Genomic DNA, 16812 nt, shown 5'->3' on the forward strand with positions numbered 1-16812 from the left:
TGTGATTTTATGACTCTGCCAAATTGCCATCTTAGTTAGCTTGTCTTCTACCTGATTTCAGGAACATTGTTGTGATGTTAAGCCAGGAATGAAGAATAAGGAGACAGAAAAGATTAAAAAGTCATTATAATCATCATCATCATAATGCCCACTTTTCCATGCTTGCATAGCTTGGACACAGTTTATCAAGGCAGGTTTTCCACTGTAAGATGCCTTTCCTGTCATCAACCCTTACCTGTTTTGAAGCAAAGTAATATTTCCCCACAGCCAGACATGTTTTCAAAGAAAATTGAAAATGACTGATATTCATTTAGAACATTACAAAATGTCACACACATACATACTCTTTTACTTGTTTCAGTCATTTGACTGCGGCCATACTGGAGCACCACCTTTAGTCAAGCAAATCGACCCCGGGACTTATTCTTTGTAAGCCCAGTACTTATTCTATCGGTCTCTTTTGCCGAACCACTAAGTGACGGTTGTCAAGCAATGCTAGGGGGACAAACACATACACACACATATATATACACACATACATATATACGACAGGCTTCTTTCAGTTTCCGTCTACCAAATCCACTCACAAGGCATTGGTCAGCCCGGGGCTATAGCAGAAGACACTTGGCCCAAGATGCCACGCAGTGGGACTGAACCCGGAACCATGTGGTTGGTAAGCAAGCTACTTACCACACAGCCACTCCTGTGCCTGCACATACATACATCTTTCAGTTTGTTTACCAAATTCATTCATAAGGCTCTGGTTGGTCATGGGGCTTTAGTAGGAAAATACTTGGCCAAAGTGGCATACAATCACACAATGGAGCTGAAATTAAAACTGTGTAGTTACTCTTTTACTTGTTTCAGTCATTTGACTGTGGCCATGCTGGAGCACCGCCTTTAGGAAGCAAACTTCTAAAAGTAAAAGTTATAAAAATATATAAATATACAAAAATTCGAAGTAACATACCGAGACATTGGAGCTAGCAGGTGTGTTGGTTCCATAACCAGATGATGGCAGTGATGCAAAAGACCATCTACGCCCATCCATCCTGAAAAACACAGAGAGAATGATAATTTTGAAAAGAGAGACAACAACCAAACTGTTTAACAAAGCATGGGAGGGAGACATTATATAAACGATTCATTAAAAGTCCACAGCTATTGAGTATATTATGATCCTGTAAACAAGGTAAATGACATTAAATCCTGTGACAACAAATCATATATATATATATATATATATATATATATATATATATATATACACACACACAAACATACATACATACATACACATATATATATATATATATACGACAGGCTTCTTTCAGTTTCCGTCTACCAAATCCACTCACAAAGCTTTGGTCGGCCTGAGGCTTTAGTAGGAGCATCAAATAAAGCATCTGCAGATAGATATTGTTGAATAATATTCGAATACATAGTAATTATTAATTTCTGGGGTTGATAAATTGAGTACTGGGGGTCGATGAGATTGTCAGTTTCTCTCCCCACAAAATCCAAGCCTTGTACCTATAGTAGAAAGGATTATTGTTATTATTATTCTTTTCTGCTCTAGGCACAAGCCCCCAAAAGTTTTGGGGAAGGGGCCCAGTCGATTAGATCGACCCCAGTACACAACTGGTACTTAAATTATCAACCTCGAAAGGATGAAAGGCAAAGTCAGCCTCGGCAGAATTCGGACTCAGAACATAAAGACAGACAAAATGCTGCTAAGCATTTCTGCCAGCTCACTGCCTTATTGTTATCGTTGTTGTTGCTAAGGCAGCAAACTGACAGAATAGTTACCATGCCTGACAAAGTGGATCACAGTGTGTGTTTCTGCACCTTATATCATCAGCATTAAGTTACTGGGTTCATATTTCCTAGTAAACAATCCTTTGGGTGCGAAAAGACATGTTAACATGTATGTCAGTGTGTTTATGTGTGTGTTTATATATTTAAATATATACACAAGCATATACAAATATACACACATATGCATACATACACATGCATCACACCAGAATATATACCTGTGTGTATATAGATTGAACACTGGCTGTCATATATATCTATACACACACACACACTCACATGTGTATGCACACATGTAGACACTACATTTGCACATATGTACACACAATGTGTGTGTGTGTGTGTGTGTGTGTGTGTGTGTGTGCGTGCTTGCAACTGTGTAGAGCAAAAAAAACAAAAAACAACAAAAATGTACTTTCAAGTCACCAAGCTGCGTCTATTCTAGGCTTTCAGTTGTCAGCAGTGTTTTATTAGCTATTTGATCAGCCAGCACAATGAAAACCCAGCAAGACTGGTTATTAAAAATGAATCGATAAATATGTATGCAGCACATGGAAAAATGACAGTGACAGCTAAGAAGAAGAAGAAGAAGAAAGTGGGAGGTTGGACGGAGCAGAATAGGAAACACGTTGAGAAGAGGATGGCAAACACGAGAGGAAAATGGTGGAAAGGAGTAAAGCCCGTTGCCTGCTCGGCATGAAGAAATAAGTGGGGGGGAAGTTAGTGAAGATAGAATTACAATATGAACTGTTGCATGTTTAATGACTGAAGAGGAAACAACAGAAATATATAGTTCCAGTTTATAAAGAAGTATAGAACAGTTATATAGACACTAAAACTACATAGAGCAAAAGTGAAAGAGAGAGAGAATGACTATAGAAATACTATAACTATAAAGAGGTAAGGTGGAGGTGACCATTGCAGATATGGAGGTCACAGAAGCACGATGTACTATAAGCGATATATGCTCATTGCACTGATAAAGATGCAGCGATTAAAGGCATAGTGAGTATCAAGGCACAGTGAGTATAGAGGTGTGGTGAGTAGAAGCATAGGGAGTATAGAGGCACAGTAAATATGGAGGCATGGTGAATACAGAGGTACAGCGAGTAGAGGGATGAGTATAGAAGGGTTGTGTAGAAACAGTGAGTATAGATGCTGATTGAGTATAAATGTGCAGCGAGTAGAAGCATAGTGAGTATGGAGGCACAGTGAATAGAGGCAGGAGTATAGAGGCAAAGGGAATATGGAGGCATGGTGAATATAGAGGTACAGCGAGTAGAGGGATGAGTATAGAAGGGTTGTGTAGAAACAGTGAGTATAGATGCTGATTGAGTATAAATGTGCAGGGGGTAGAAGCATAGTGAGTATGGAGGCACAGTGAAATGAGGCAGGAGTATAGAGGCACAGTAAATATGGAGGCATGGTGAATACAGAGGTACAGCGAGTATAGATGCTGATTGAGTATAAATGTGCAGCGAGTAGAAGCATAGTGAGTATGGAGGCATGGTGAATACAGAGGTACAGCGAGTAGAGGGATGAGTATAGAAGAGTTGTGTAGAAACAGTGAGTATAAGCATAGTGAGTAGAAGTACAGTGAGTATAGTGGCACCATGAGAATAAGGACACAGTAAATATAGAAGCACAGAGTGTATGAAAGCACTCTAAGTATAGAGGTGCAACATGTATGGTAAGCAGCAAGCACAGAGAATACAGATGTGCAATGAATGCAGAGGGTCACTGAGTAAAGAGGTACTGTGACTGCAATGGTGCAGTCAGTAAATACATGGGGGTCTGTGCATATGCAAAGTGCAGTAGAGTTAACCACAAACTTAGGTGTTCAAATCAAGTCAGAGCCTAGCTTTAAAGAAAATCAATAATTCATTTGCAGCCAAGTGAACAACAATTAACAACTAATAGACAGATGCGTGAACAGAACAAATAAATCTATCTGCATTCAGGCTAATATGACAGCTATTTATAAGGTAGGTTATTTGGCAAGGTGGTACTGTTTTAGATGTCACTTTTCATGGAATTTTGCAGAAGATCTCACTACTTATCTATGCCAAAGCCACCAAGTTATGCAACAGAAAGCTTACATATCTCTTGTGAGAGAAGGGCAGCGAGAGAGAGAGAGAGAGAGAGAGAGTAGATAAAGGGTAGGTTTGTATGTTGTTCAACATTGTACAGTAGGTGAAATGCTGAAAGACGAAGGTTTCACACACATTCCACACAACCAAACAAGGTGTAAATCTTCACTGGCACACCAAAGAATGTGCATATTGTAGCATGTATTGCCAATAGAAAAAAAGAAAGAAGATAGATAGATAGATAGATAGATAGACAGACTCCAGTCAGGTGACTCCAGTGATGCATGATCACATTATGATTATTCCTTGAGTGGGAGTCAAAAGTTATGTTACACATTTGCAATCATCCACTACAACTCTGAGCAGCAGTGCAACAGTGCCATGCACACATGCATGCATTTTAAAATTTCACTTAGGCATAGCAATACTGAAACCCTGGTGCTAGAACTCAATATACCATGCTTCAGAATAAAGCAATGAGTGCAGAGCATAATATGAAATTTAAAAAAATAACAAAGGAACAGTAATTGCATAATGAACTTAATTCCTGTTCTGTTGTTGTTTCTTTAATTTCACACACACACACACACATTTTTGGGATATATACTTTTAGGGAAGTTGATAGTTATGGCTGGTCAGAGAGTGACCATTGGTTTTGGACCTATAAAGCGCTTGGCCATAGAGGCGACTCAGACTCACCAATTTGAGTCTGATGAGTCACCTATATGACTTTATAGGTGTGAAACCTATGGTCACTCTCTGACTGGCCATAAAAATATATTACTGCTCTAATGAGCTACAGACGATCTCTCTCTCTCTCTCTCTCTCTCTCTCTCTCTCTATATATATATATATATATATATATATATATATATATACATATATATATATATATAACAAGAAGGTTTACGAAAATAAACAAAAGACGAAGGCAGGTGGAGTACAAACAAACAAATGTATTAGTATGCCGCTCAGGAATAGAAATAGAACAAGTCTTTTACGTTTCGAGCCTACGCTCTTCGACAGAAAGATACACAGAAAAAAAAACAAGGAGAGAAACAAGGAGAGAAAAAAAATGCGTGTAGGAGCTAATGATCTATCTCCAGAGAACTTCACTAACAATGTACTAGTGCTGCTTTTTCTAACACATCATGGCATTACGTTTTCACTACTATTTAGTAATATTTTTCACAGCTGACAGGAATGGCAAAGTCTGGGATCTTGCCAATTATTTGGAGTTCATATTCTACATTGGGTGTTTGTTGACTGTGTCTAATACTCACCACATGGAGCAATAAAATAAATACAGGGGGGGGGGCGTTTCAATTGACTGCTTCCTTTTCTACAAAATTAACTCTAGTGCGTGCATGCACCTGTGTGTGTGTGTGTGTGCCTATATATGTGTGTATGCCTATATATTGAAGAAAGGCAATACAGAGGAGTCATTCAGCCAAAAGCCATTGTACTAGAAAGAGGTGATGTCACAATAATTGGCCATATACCACAATGATAGACTGTAAGCTCAGTTAGGATTACTGTGAAAAAAAAAAGGCTGAAGCACAAAGAAACTGCAGGAGATTGTGTGTGTGTGTGTGTGCGCGCATACCTTTGGGTAATCATAAACAATGATGCTGATGCTGTGTAGTTGTACATAAATCAACAAACAGGTAAGGTTTGTGAAAAAAAAACAAAAAAACATCCTGAAACATGACTAAAGAACTAAAATATAAGCAGCTATTAGTTAACTAGAATCTGTTCTTCCAGCTGATTAAGCACACAGAGGTAGATATTACATACAGAGCTCTAGAACACAAACTGAACTAAAATAAACAAATATTGAAGATGGAGAGCTTTCAGGTACAAAGGCACGTCAGGCGTTTGTGCTTGAAATATATATGAAGGTTACTTAATTCTTCTTTTTCACATTGTTAGAAGCTCACTGTTTTCATTATTCGTTTTATTTTACTTCTGTAACAACAATGCTTCAAGCAAATTACAAAGCTCTTTTCACAATCAGAACCACACAACTACCTATTTCTTTATTACCCACAAGGGGCTAAACAAGGACAGACATAGGTATTAAGTCGATTACATCGACCCCAGTGCGTAACTGGTACTTAATTTATCGACCCCGAAAGGATGAAAGGCAAAGTCGACTTCTACCACTGCTAACAACACACCACAGCTACTGCCACTGCTCTCAGTACTTCTGCCATAACATTCAATAACCATTGGCTTTAGTACTCAGAGTATCAAGCTAAATACTAATTCTTACTCTAAATGTCTTGAAGAAGCCAGTTAAGCATGCAGACGTTGGTCAAGTGAGATGCAACAACTTAACAGAAGATATATGATATTTCAAATGGAATCAGTTGCAGTTGATATTTGATTCCAACAGTATTGAAAGACATTCAGGAATTTAAACTAATTAATGACTAATAATGATTTCTTAACAAAATTTAATTTAATTGCTATTCATATTTCGTTGGTATGGTTTCATTTCAATAAATTAATTTACAAGCTAATTACTTCTGTTTACTGAAATATCTTTGCCTTACTTCTGTAAATTTTTTGCTGACTGTTGATGTCTGAAACACAACAGTTCCACAGTGGACCCAACATTGTAAGTGTATAGCACTTAAAATGTAGACACAAATGAGGCACGACACTAGCCGTTTCTCCTTTTGTTTCAGACAAACTCCTCTTTAGAGACTGTGTGTGTTAAAAATACTGCTCACACTGAATGACGTCAGTAAACCATCAGACGCTAGTTTCACCTTTTCACTGACAGATTTATTGGTCATTTAGAGACAGGTCAGAACTTTTGTTCCTATACGGAAATGAACAAACAAAACGCTAGCTGATTAGTGCAGAAGCTTACCCTGGCTTCACTTACAACAATGTATGCATTTGAAATAGTATTAAATTACAATAACAATGACTAACATTTATAAAATATATATTTTTTTCTTTTGTGCAAGAGTAAGTCCTTTTTGGAAACTGTGTGTATTAGAAAGATAGTTCTATCTGATATCTGAATGGTGTTAGTGGACCATCAGACACAGGTGTTTTGACTTAACTTCATCTCCTTGGTGTTGGCTACCCAACCAGTCACTTAGAGCTAGGTTAGAACTTTTGTTCCTATATAGAAATCAGTGCATACATTGATTCAACCAAAAATATAATTTTATCAAGGCCAGATAATCTAAGGATAAAGGCCCTCTCATTGACTTGAGAATAAGATCTATGTTAAGCAATACAAAGTATGCTTAATGATAAACAATACCAATTTTACCTGTTGCTGCAATGTGCAATGTAAAACATCAAATGTAAGCAAATTTATCCCCCACTCTCTCACTACAGATTACTGAATTACTCTTAAAGATAAAAAAAATTGGTAACTGTGGGTATCATTTGACTATATGTTACATCAGAGTAATTAAGCAATTAATTTCTGTAGACTAAATTTACTGCATTATTTTAATTCTTTTATTTTTTTATGTGGGCTTGAACAGAATAGTTTGTTGGATCCGATCTGCTTCATAATTTTTTTTTACCAACTTTTAGACATAAGGGTAACTTGTACACACGATCATTTGCAAGATTAGAGGGAAGGAGAGAAGAGGGTGCCCTCAAACCAGAGATTTAACCAGAATGCTCAAAACTGAGTGGACTCTGCTAAAGGTACCCAAGGCAGCAGGTGGTGGTGTTAAAACCAGGTGACAAAAGTGTACTACCCATGTCGACTGTAGCAGGATTTGAACTAGAACAAGTACCACAAGGCCTCTGGGCTGATATTCTTAAACTTCTGTAAGTCCACATTCCTGAATTGGTACTTTTCTCATCAAGTACAAAGGATGAAAGGTGAATTTGACCTTGGTAGTATTTGAACTTAAAGTGCAATGTGTCAGAAGAGATAGTGTGAGGCATTCTAACCGATGGTCTAACAATTCTGTCAATTTACTGCCTCCCAGATGAAGAGAAATCAGATTCTAGTAGAATTTGTTGTCCCATTCTCTTTTAATTTTGAAATGTTCAAATAACTCTGGATGGATTTGGATGAATTCAATTTACTGTAAAAACCACCACACCTATACAAAATTACTAGATGTACCTACAGTTACTTGTAGCTGTGCAACTGCTAATTATATGAAGCATGTGAGCAAGATAAAAGCTACAAGAAGACCACAGAATGAATAAATAACAAGCCATAGTTTTGTGAGCATTCATCCTTCTTGCTCTCTTCACCCACCAACTCTGACATTTCTTAAGTGTAGACAAAAGCCCCAAACACAACCAGACATTACTTTGATGGCATGGAAGAGTTAAATGACCACGTCAGACATTACTTGATTCCAGCATAATTATGGAGGAGACAATAAAAGATTTTCTAACAATATTCCTGTCACACCTGAATGGCCTGTAATGTTATCATTATCCAAGCTAGATGTTATATACAGTTCTTTTACATTTGACATTTTGTAGAAATGTCACCAAATCAAACAGAAGAACAGAAGAAGCAAAATTATTTTGATGACAATGAACTATGTTAGTATGAGTAATACGGCAAATATGATTAATTTATCTATAGCTTTGGACATCTGATGAAAGAAATAAAGCTGTAAGTGAAAGAGTAAGATCTGTTTGTTAGTTTAATGAAGTGAAATATTCAACCTTCCAAAGTTAACATCTGTCAGATGGCCTCACACAAACCCCTGTTTTCTTCTAGAGATATAGGTAAATGCTTACATATGTATATATATATACATACATATAGATACTTCTTTCACTATGTATGGATAAGAAAACAAGAATTTTAGTGAAAAAAAATTGTTGCATTTGGGTATGCCATAATTTATTTTAGGAAATTTTGCCAAGGTCACTATGTTCCAAATGAACGTAGTGTTCTCTTTTGCACACTGCATCTTATTGCTCTGATATCCTATTTTTCTTTCAGCTCATTTGTGTTCTGCTAGCATTAATATCTGATGAAGAAGCATGTTCTCATTCCTTTCCAGCCTACATATATCCTTCATATTTAATGCCCACTGCAACCATGCAACGTCACACAAATCTACCTTTTGACTCAGCAGGAATAGCTTATCTTGCCAACAGAGATAATAGCTTCCAGAACTTTTCCCATCTTATCTTTTTTTCCTTCTCAAGCTACCATACTTTCAGACCACTCTATTTCACAACTAACTGGGTCACCTAGGTAACATAACAGAAGCTATCAAATATTCCCACAGAGCATTTTGAGCATTTGAAATAATTCATTTCACAGGCGCTCTTACTGATAGCTAGTTCTGTGTATCAGCTCCATAAAAAAAAAGTACTCTTTCCATCTCAGTTTTGCTGTGATCTCACTGTATCTCTTCTACATTCAAAGTTTACCGTTTTCCTGTGCACCTAGGAAGGCGTCCTACCAGATAGCAGTAGAGTCCTGTTTTCTTTCCTCTTGGTTAACACTTTTGTTGTTGTTGCTAGAATAACTTTCAGGACCCCCCCTCAATTTCTAAGCTTTCCATTCTTGTTTGGAACTTCTTTTCTAAATATTCATCAAATTCAGCCACGTGAGTGTAGTGGGTGCTTTTTACGTGCCACCTGCACTGGAGCCAGGCGAGGCTGGCATTGGCCACGGTCGGATTGGTACATTTTACGTGCCACCTGCACGGAAGCCGGTCGAGGCGGCACTGGCTTCGGCCACGATTCGGATGGTGCTTTTTACGTGCCACTCACTGTTTCAATTAATGAAGAATTTAGAGGAATAACATGGCCATTATTAAGTAGCTGTTTGGAACATGAATTAACATGAAATTTTGATGGAAGGTTTTAATAAAGCTATTTAAAAGAAGCTTGCATCACAGAACTGGTGGTGGTGGTCTCAGGTGAGTTGGTACCAAATGGATTAGCAGCACTTTTCGACTATATAACTGTCAACTTAATAAGCTATTCCTTCTGTTGAATTTTCCTCAATTAGCCCTTTCCATTTCCAGCATTCTCTTCATCCGGTAACTTCAAGTAGCAAACATTTCCACGCTTCTTTCTTCTCGGCATCAGTGGAGATAAGTGCACGGCCGTAATTCCATAAATAATTTTCACCAACAACAACTTGCTTTGAAATCTTGAATGCCTCATTGTAAAACACCGACAAACCTCTTACCATCACCGTCTCTCACATACAACTACCTGATATTATTTCCTTCCCCCACACTTCTTCCAATCTTTCCAGTTCCGTCTCACACACTACCTGGCTCTATCTACAATACCACTTGATCACCTTGTTACCTTCTGTCTGTCCATTGATCTTGTCTGTTGCTTGCAGCAAGCTATATCATAGCTTTCTTCCTCTTACTCTTCTGCCTCAACATATAATTCTCTCTCTTTATCTCCTCTCTGCCTTCTAGAACTTCTCTGAACTTAAGTTTAGCAGAAGGATCTTTCAGCTGCCATACCTTCCTTATATAGAATTTATTTATAAGGTAAGCTGACTGAAGCTAACAGAAATACATCTAGACCGTTACAATAACTGAACCGATATTTTAATCTATGCTCATATATTGTTTATTGTCCTCTACCTAAACTAGATAGCAGCTTCTTCACTTCCAATATTCAAGAAATTAATATGAATTTTACAGATTAGAGATTTTACAGATTAGAGATTTGAAAAGAATTAAAAACTGAACACATTAATTCTTAAAAACAAGAACAAAACAATGTATGAACCAGACTTAAAAAAAAAAAGAGAATTAATACTGCAGAAATCCCATATCTGTGAACCTAATTAAGCTTTTTTGTCCATCACCACCACTATCATTTTAACTGATAACAGTTAACTATTAATTATAACCTGCTTCTCACACACACACACACACACACACGTACAGAGTGTTTCCAATTGAATTCATTGAGATTATGTGTCACAACCAATCTAATTGGAGGGTTTATGAGATGGAGCTGAATCTGCTCTGCTGTGAAATCTCAATAGCAGACATCTTTTCTAATTCTGTATTTAACCCTTTAGCATTTAAACCAGCCATATCCGGCCAAAAGTATTCTGCCTGTTTTATGTTCAAACTGGCCAGATCTGGTCTCTCACACCAACCCTACAATATCGTTTTAAAAATTAACAGCTACCTCTTCAAAATCTCATAGCTACAAGATTAATGAATGATTAGTTCAAAACAATGTGGATGAAAAAGGATTAATTTTGGCAGAATAATGTGAACACTAAAGGGTTAATAGGCGCAGAAGCCCACCTTCCACGGGCATGTTCAATGGTCAAAATATTACTACAGTGCTTATAGATAGTTTGACAACAGCCAACTGACCATTCACAATGATTACTGGACACAGGCAGCAGAGAAACAAGCAAGGTTTTTTTTCTTCTTTTTTTTTTTTTTTGTAAAGGTGAATAAATAAGACAATCATTCTTACTTCTTGATATTTTGGAATGGAAACTGGTTGTGAAGGTTGGGTGATGCTTGGCGTGGACTGTCCATAGGACTTCCTGGAAAACAAAAGAAAAGAAGACTGATGTTATATTGGCATTATTAAAGAACAATGAAGTTAAAAACAGCAGCTGAAGCAACAAAAGATGCCTTCTTTGTTGTTGTTAATAATTGTCAATCTAGTTTGCTTCAGGATAATAGTTCCATCTTCAGCAAGGTTTTCTCTTTATCATAAAACAAACAAAAATCCTTCTATGTGGCTTGGTTAGAATCCAATGGTTTGTGGGGTCTGTCATGTCTTCTACTCACAAACAAGATTCAAGAAGGAAGCAAATGAAATATCAGTCTTGATCAAATTAAGTTTGGACAAAACAATGGGAGAAAGCAAACTCGTTTCTCAGAACATAGGGAGCTGAAGGGAGACATCAAAGTCAGATTTTACAATATTTGCATTACATTGTGTACATACACACAAACATATAAGGTGGCTTGTTGGCAGAGTTGTTAGGACATCATACAGATTAGTTGTAGTAAATGTTCTGGTTTTCTATACTTTGAGTTCAAATCATGACAGAATCAACTTTGTCTTTTATCCTTTTGAGGTTGATAAATAAAAGTACTGCAGTCCTGAAACTGCAATCAATTCTTGTTCTCACTCCCTTTCACTCTGTCTTTCTGACTTTCTCTCCTCTGGAAGAAATCAGCTGTTGTTTTAGACCTGGAGAAGGACGGACTCTGCCAAGTTTAAAAGATGCCCAAGACAAAGTAAGGCTGCACATACACACATGATGGTCTCCTTTCAGTTTCTGTCTACCAAATCCACTTACAAAGCGCTACATAGCAATGAAACCAAATCCACTTGGTTGGGAAGCAAACTTCATAACTATGCAGCCATGCCAGTGTCTAGCATGCATGCATTTACATATATGAATAAATTAATATAAATACATATTTATTTAATGCTACAAGCTATTAATGTCAGAGATTGAAATCCTAAAACAGTAGTAATGTTACTGGGAAACAAGGGCATCCAGTAGATTTTTTTTTTTATCAGAAAAGTGTAATTAATATGATAGATTGCCAAAGCTACGGGGCAAGAATATGTATAAGTGCTTGGTGTAGCATTTGAAGAAATCAAATTGAATAGTGGAAGTTCAACCATCAGAAAATATATTTCTAAACATCTGTCATTGGAACATCAAGTGTACATAAATAACAATGGATTAGAGTGTCATGTTCAGGAGCTTACAACATTGAAGGATGTTAAAAAAAAGGCAATACAACTGATATCATGAAGACAGTTTCACAAATTTAGATTTGAATATTATTCCTCAGATCAGTATGAAGTGTGACACTATCCACAGTTATTTCTAATAACCTCAAAATTGTAATTATTGAAAATGGTATGGTTGTATGGATATGAAGTGTATTTTGAAATGATGGGGTTTCAATTTTCTTTTTTTTTGTTACTGTATGACATCTCAGACAAGTGTTTTCTAATGCACCTTTGGGCTGAACAACGCTGTGTGAGTAGCAGTGGTATGTGGAAACAGTATGAAAGCCTGCTGTGTGTTTATATTTGTGTGTACAGGTGTAAATATTTACATTGTGTCTTTGCATGAAATCATTTGAGCAAATCTGTGACATTGTGTTGGTATTCTCTGTTAACAATTTCAGCCTATAGCTCAATGCATTCAAGGATGAATGAAATAAGAAGTTCCCAACATAAAATACAAGTAAAGTATAGCAACAAGAAGGCATCCTGTTGTAAAATAACGTCTTACTAAAAAGTTTTCCGCCAACCCATGCTACCATGGGAAAAACAGGATGTAAAACAAACCAATGAAACACACTCCAAGTATCCCAAAATATATATGTATTGTAGTTATTGAAAATATAATAATGTAGTTATTAAAGCATACATATATTGTAGTTATTGAACTCAATGAATACAAGAAGAAAAGAAAACATACTTTCACACATTTATTCAAACAAACAATATATACTACAAATGTATATACGAAGACTGCAATATTGTGAATACTTTCCTATTTATTCACTTTTATTGAACATAGCTTTCAGTTGTGCGTAAATACATACATATATACTACCTATCTATCTAAATAAGTGTGTGAGCATACGTGAGAGTTGATATTGCAAATAAATCATTACATTTCTAAGAAATATAATGGAAGTTCGGTATAATAGAACTTCTCTATCCAGTAATGTTTGTGACGATAACAATTGCTGTTTCTCATACACCATGTTGAATGAGAATAACTACTCTTATTCTGTATTCAGATTTATTTTTCTGACTATTACAACTAATTCATTTGAAAAGCTATTTTGACAATCTAAATACACACACAGACAGCACCAAGATATCACACTTGACTACCTAAACCTTCACTCAATGTTACAAACAGATTTAAGAAATGCAATGACAGTCAATTTCCACTCTAAAGATTCTGTCTTTACATGAGAAAACATGTATACAGTTGTACCTCCATGCTTGCATGGGTTGGGTGGAGAGGTATTTAAAGAAAGATTTTTATGGTATGGCACGTAAAAAGCACCATCCGATCGTGGCCGTTTGCCGGCCTCGTCTGGCACCTGTGCCAGTGGCACGTAAAAAGCATCCACTACACTCACGGAGTGGTTGGCGTTAGGAAGGGCATCCAGCCGTAGAAACATTGCCAGATCAGGCTGGGCTTGGTGCAGCCTTCTGGCTTCCCAGACCCCAGTTGAACCGTCCAACCCATGCTAGCATGGAAAGCGGACGCTAAACGATGATGATGATGATACTTTTCCTGTCACCAATTTTCACACGTTTTTCAAGCGATATTTTTATCCCCTGGGTCTTTGAAAATGCACAGCAACTGAACATTATGTCAATAAAGAATGTATACATCATATCACTGGAATGTCAACATTTGTGTACACAAGAATCCTTTCTACTATAGGCACGAGGCCTGAAATTTGGTGGGAGAGGGCCAATCGATTAGATCGATCCCAGTACGCAACTGGTACTTAATTTATCGACCCCATAAGTATGAAAGGGAAAGTCGACCTCGGAATACACACACACACACACAGATATATGATGGGATTCCATAAAGTGTCTGTCCACCAATTCCATTCCCAAGGCATTAATTGGCCTGGAGCCATGGCAGAAGATACTAAATTAAGATCTGCACAACGAGACTGTGCCTAGAACTACGAGGTTGCAAAGCACACAGCCATGCCTGAACCTACATTCTAAAAATTGATTATGAAAATAATTATTTCCTCTCCTCCCCCACCATCACTGATACACACAGTGAGTTAAACAGTAAAAGATTAAAACTGTTAATGCATCATCAATATGCAAAGGAATGTGTTGACAGGTGGTGAGTAATAGCTTAGAAAATGTGGTTGTCTTGGTGGAAAGGTTCTAAGATTCTTGACTAATAAGAGGTCTGCCGATTGGTGACCAACTTCGTTAATCCCAGGAACGGAACTAATAATGGGAAAACAGTCATTCAGGAAAAAAGAAAAAAAAGAAAAAAAAAAAAAACGCTTTCTGTAATTGAGGAATGCTCAATTTATTGGAGTGAATTGCTTGACTAATGAGCATAGAGGTGGGGGTGAAATATTTGGGGTTTAATAAAGCAAAATTAAGGAGAATATGAGATAAATGATAGATGTGTGTGCATGAGTGTGTGTGCTCGTGTGTGTGTAGTGCTCATATGTATGTGTATACAGACGCGCGCGCGCGTGTGTGTGTGTGTGTGTATATAGAAAGCAGGGGCTTGTGTAGGGCCAACTGATAGATGTTAGCTTTGGAAGGTTGAATGATACTTCACACACACACACACATCTAAATATATATGTTTTTACTTGTTTCAGTCATTAGACTGCAATCATGCTGCCCTCCACTTCTCTCTCTATTACATATATATATATATATATATATATATATATATACATATATATATTGGCCTGCCTGCCCAGGGAGTGGAGTGGCATCATTTGGAAGCTGAAAGCAACATGAGGATGTACATTGTGACTAGCAGTGTATATATGGTTAATACAGTGTAAAGAAATATATATATATATATTCTTCTATTCTTTTGTTTCAGTCATCTGACTTGTGGCCATGCTGGAGCACTGCCTTTAGTCGAAGAAATTGACCCCAGGACTTATCTTTGTAAGCCTACTACTTATTCTATCGGTCTCTTTTGCCAAACTGCTAAGATAAAGAAATGTAAACACAGACACACACACACATATTCTTTTGTTCCAGTCATTTGACTGCAGCCATGCTGGAGCACTGCCTTTAGTTGAGCAAATCAACCCCAGCTGATTCTTCTCCTTCTCTTATTCTTTTCTTTGTTTCTGTTAGTCTGTTTCCCTTTAGTATGAATCCACTGTGGCCTAATTCGAGAGAGGCATGGCCCCTACAAGGGCAAGAAAAAAAAAAATGACAAATACACTACACATTTCATAACACTGTCTCTATGGCTCTGTGAAAGAGTTGAGGACCCAAGGCAAGGCAATCTATACGAAAAATACATTGAGATGATCAGAGTTACTGGGAAAGAGCTCAAGTAATGTTGATAGGGAAAATGAGGATGAAAGAAAAACAAAAAAATTTCACATCTCCATTGCTTATATACACACACACACACACACACACACGTGCTTGGGCACATGCACACACAAATACATACAGCTGCTACAAGTATCATTAAATTCATCTGAAGCTAAGATTACTCAAGATCATTTTGCCAAACAATGCAAGATTTACTTTCTAATTATTCTAAATAATCCTCTTGTGAAAGCAACAGATTTTTTAAACCTCTGGCCATTGTTACTGCTACCACCACCACCACCACCACTGCCGCCACCGCTGACACCACTGTCACTATCAGGACTCGCACTCCACCACCACCACCACCACCACCACCATCATCATCATCCCAAATCCGTCACTACTATCATTGTCATGGCTGTCACTCACACCATCTCTGACAGCCAGTAAGGTGATGTGATGTGCTGTGACCCACAACTGTGCGGATGATGTACTAGGACCAAACTGTAAATGCTACATACAGTACAACACACACACACACACACCACACACACACACACTCATGCATGCACACCACCACATTTTCAATATTAAACATATGTACAAATCAGGACACAAACGCTTTATGTTCACCCTCAGCTGCTGACATTCATCTGCTTGTTCTGTTACTCTTTTTGTTTTTTCCTGTTCCTCATATTTCTACAGTGAAGACGAAACACTGAGTATATATTCGTGTGTATATATATATATATATATATGAACAAATCTATATACAAATGTGTATAATATTCATGTATGTATATATATGTGAACAAATCTATATATACAAATGTATATAATATTCATGTATGTATATATATGTGAATAAATCTATATATAT

General features: G+C 37.1%; 1 protein-coding gene across 8 annotated transcripts in view; it reads right to left on the reverse strand.

Moving 5' to 3' along the window:
- Positions 1-16812, reverse strand: part of LOC115216527 (microtubule-associated serine/threonine-protein kinase 3) — a 266227-nt gene that overhangs the window by 42141 nt on the left and 207274 nt on the right. For all 8 annotated transcript variants that reach the window (XM_029785977.2, XM_036506331.1, XM_036506333.1 and 5 more), the window contains 2 exons: positions 11346-11418; positions 971-1052 (listed from right to left, as the gene is read on the reverse strand). In XM_029785977.2, coding sequence (XP_029641837.1) covers positions 971-1052; positions 11346-11418 — 155 coding nt within the window. The remainder of the gene's footprint in view (positions 1-970; positions 1053-11345; positions 11419-16812) is intronic.

Source organism: Octopus sinensis, linkage group LG10 (assembly GCF_006345805.1).
Source record: "Octopus sinensis linkage group LG10, ASM634580v1, whole genome shotgun sequence".
In the NCBI taxonomy this organism is placed as follows: domain Eukaryota; kingdom Metazoa; phylum Mollusca; class Cephalopoda; order Octopoda; family Octopodidae; genus Octopus; species Octopus sinensis.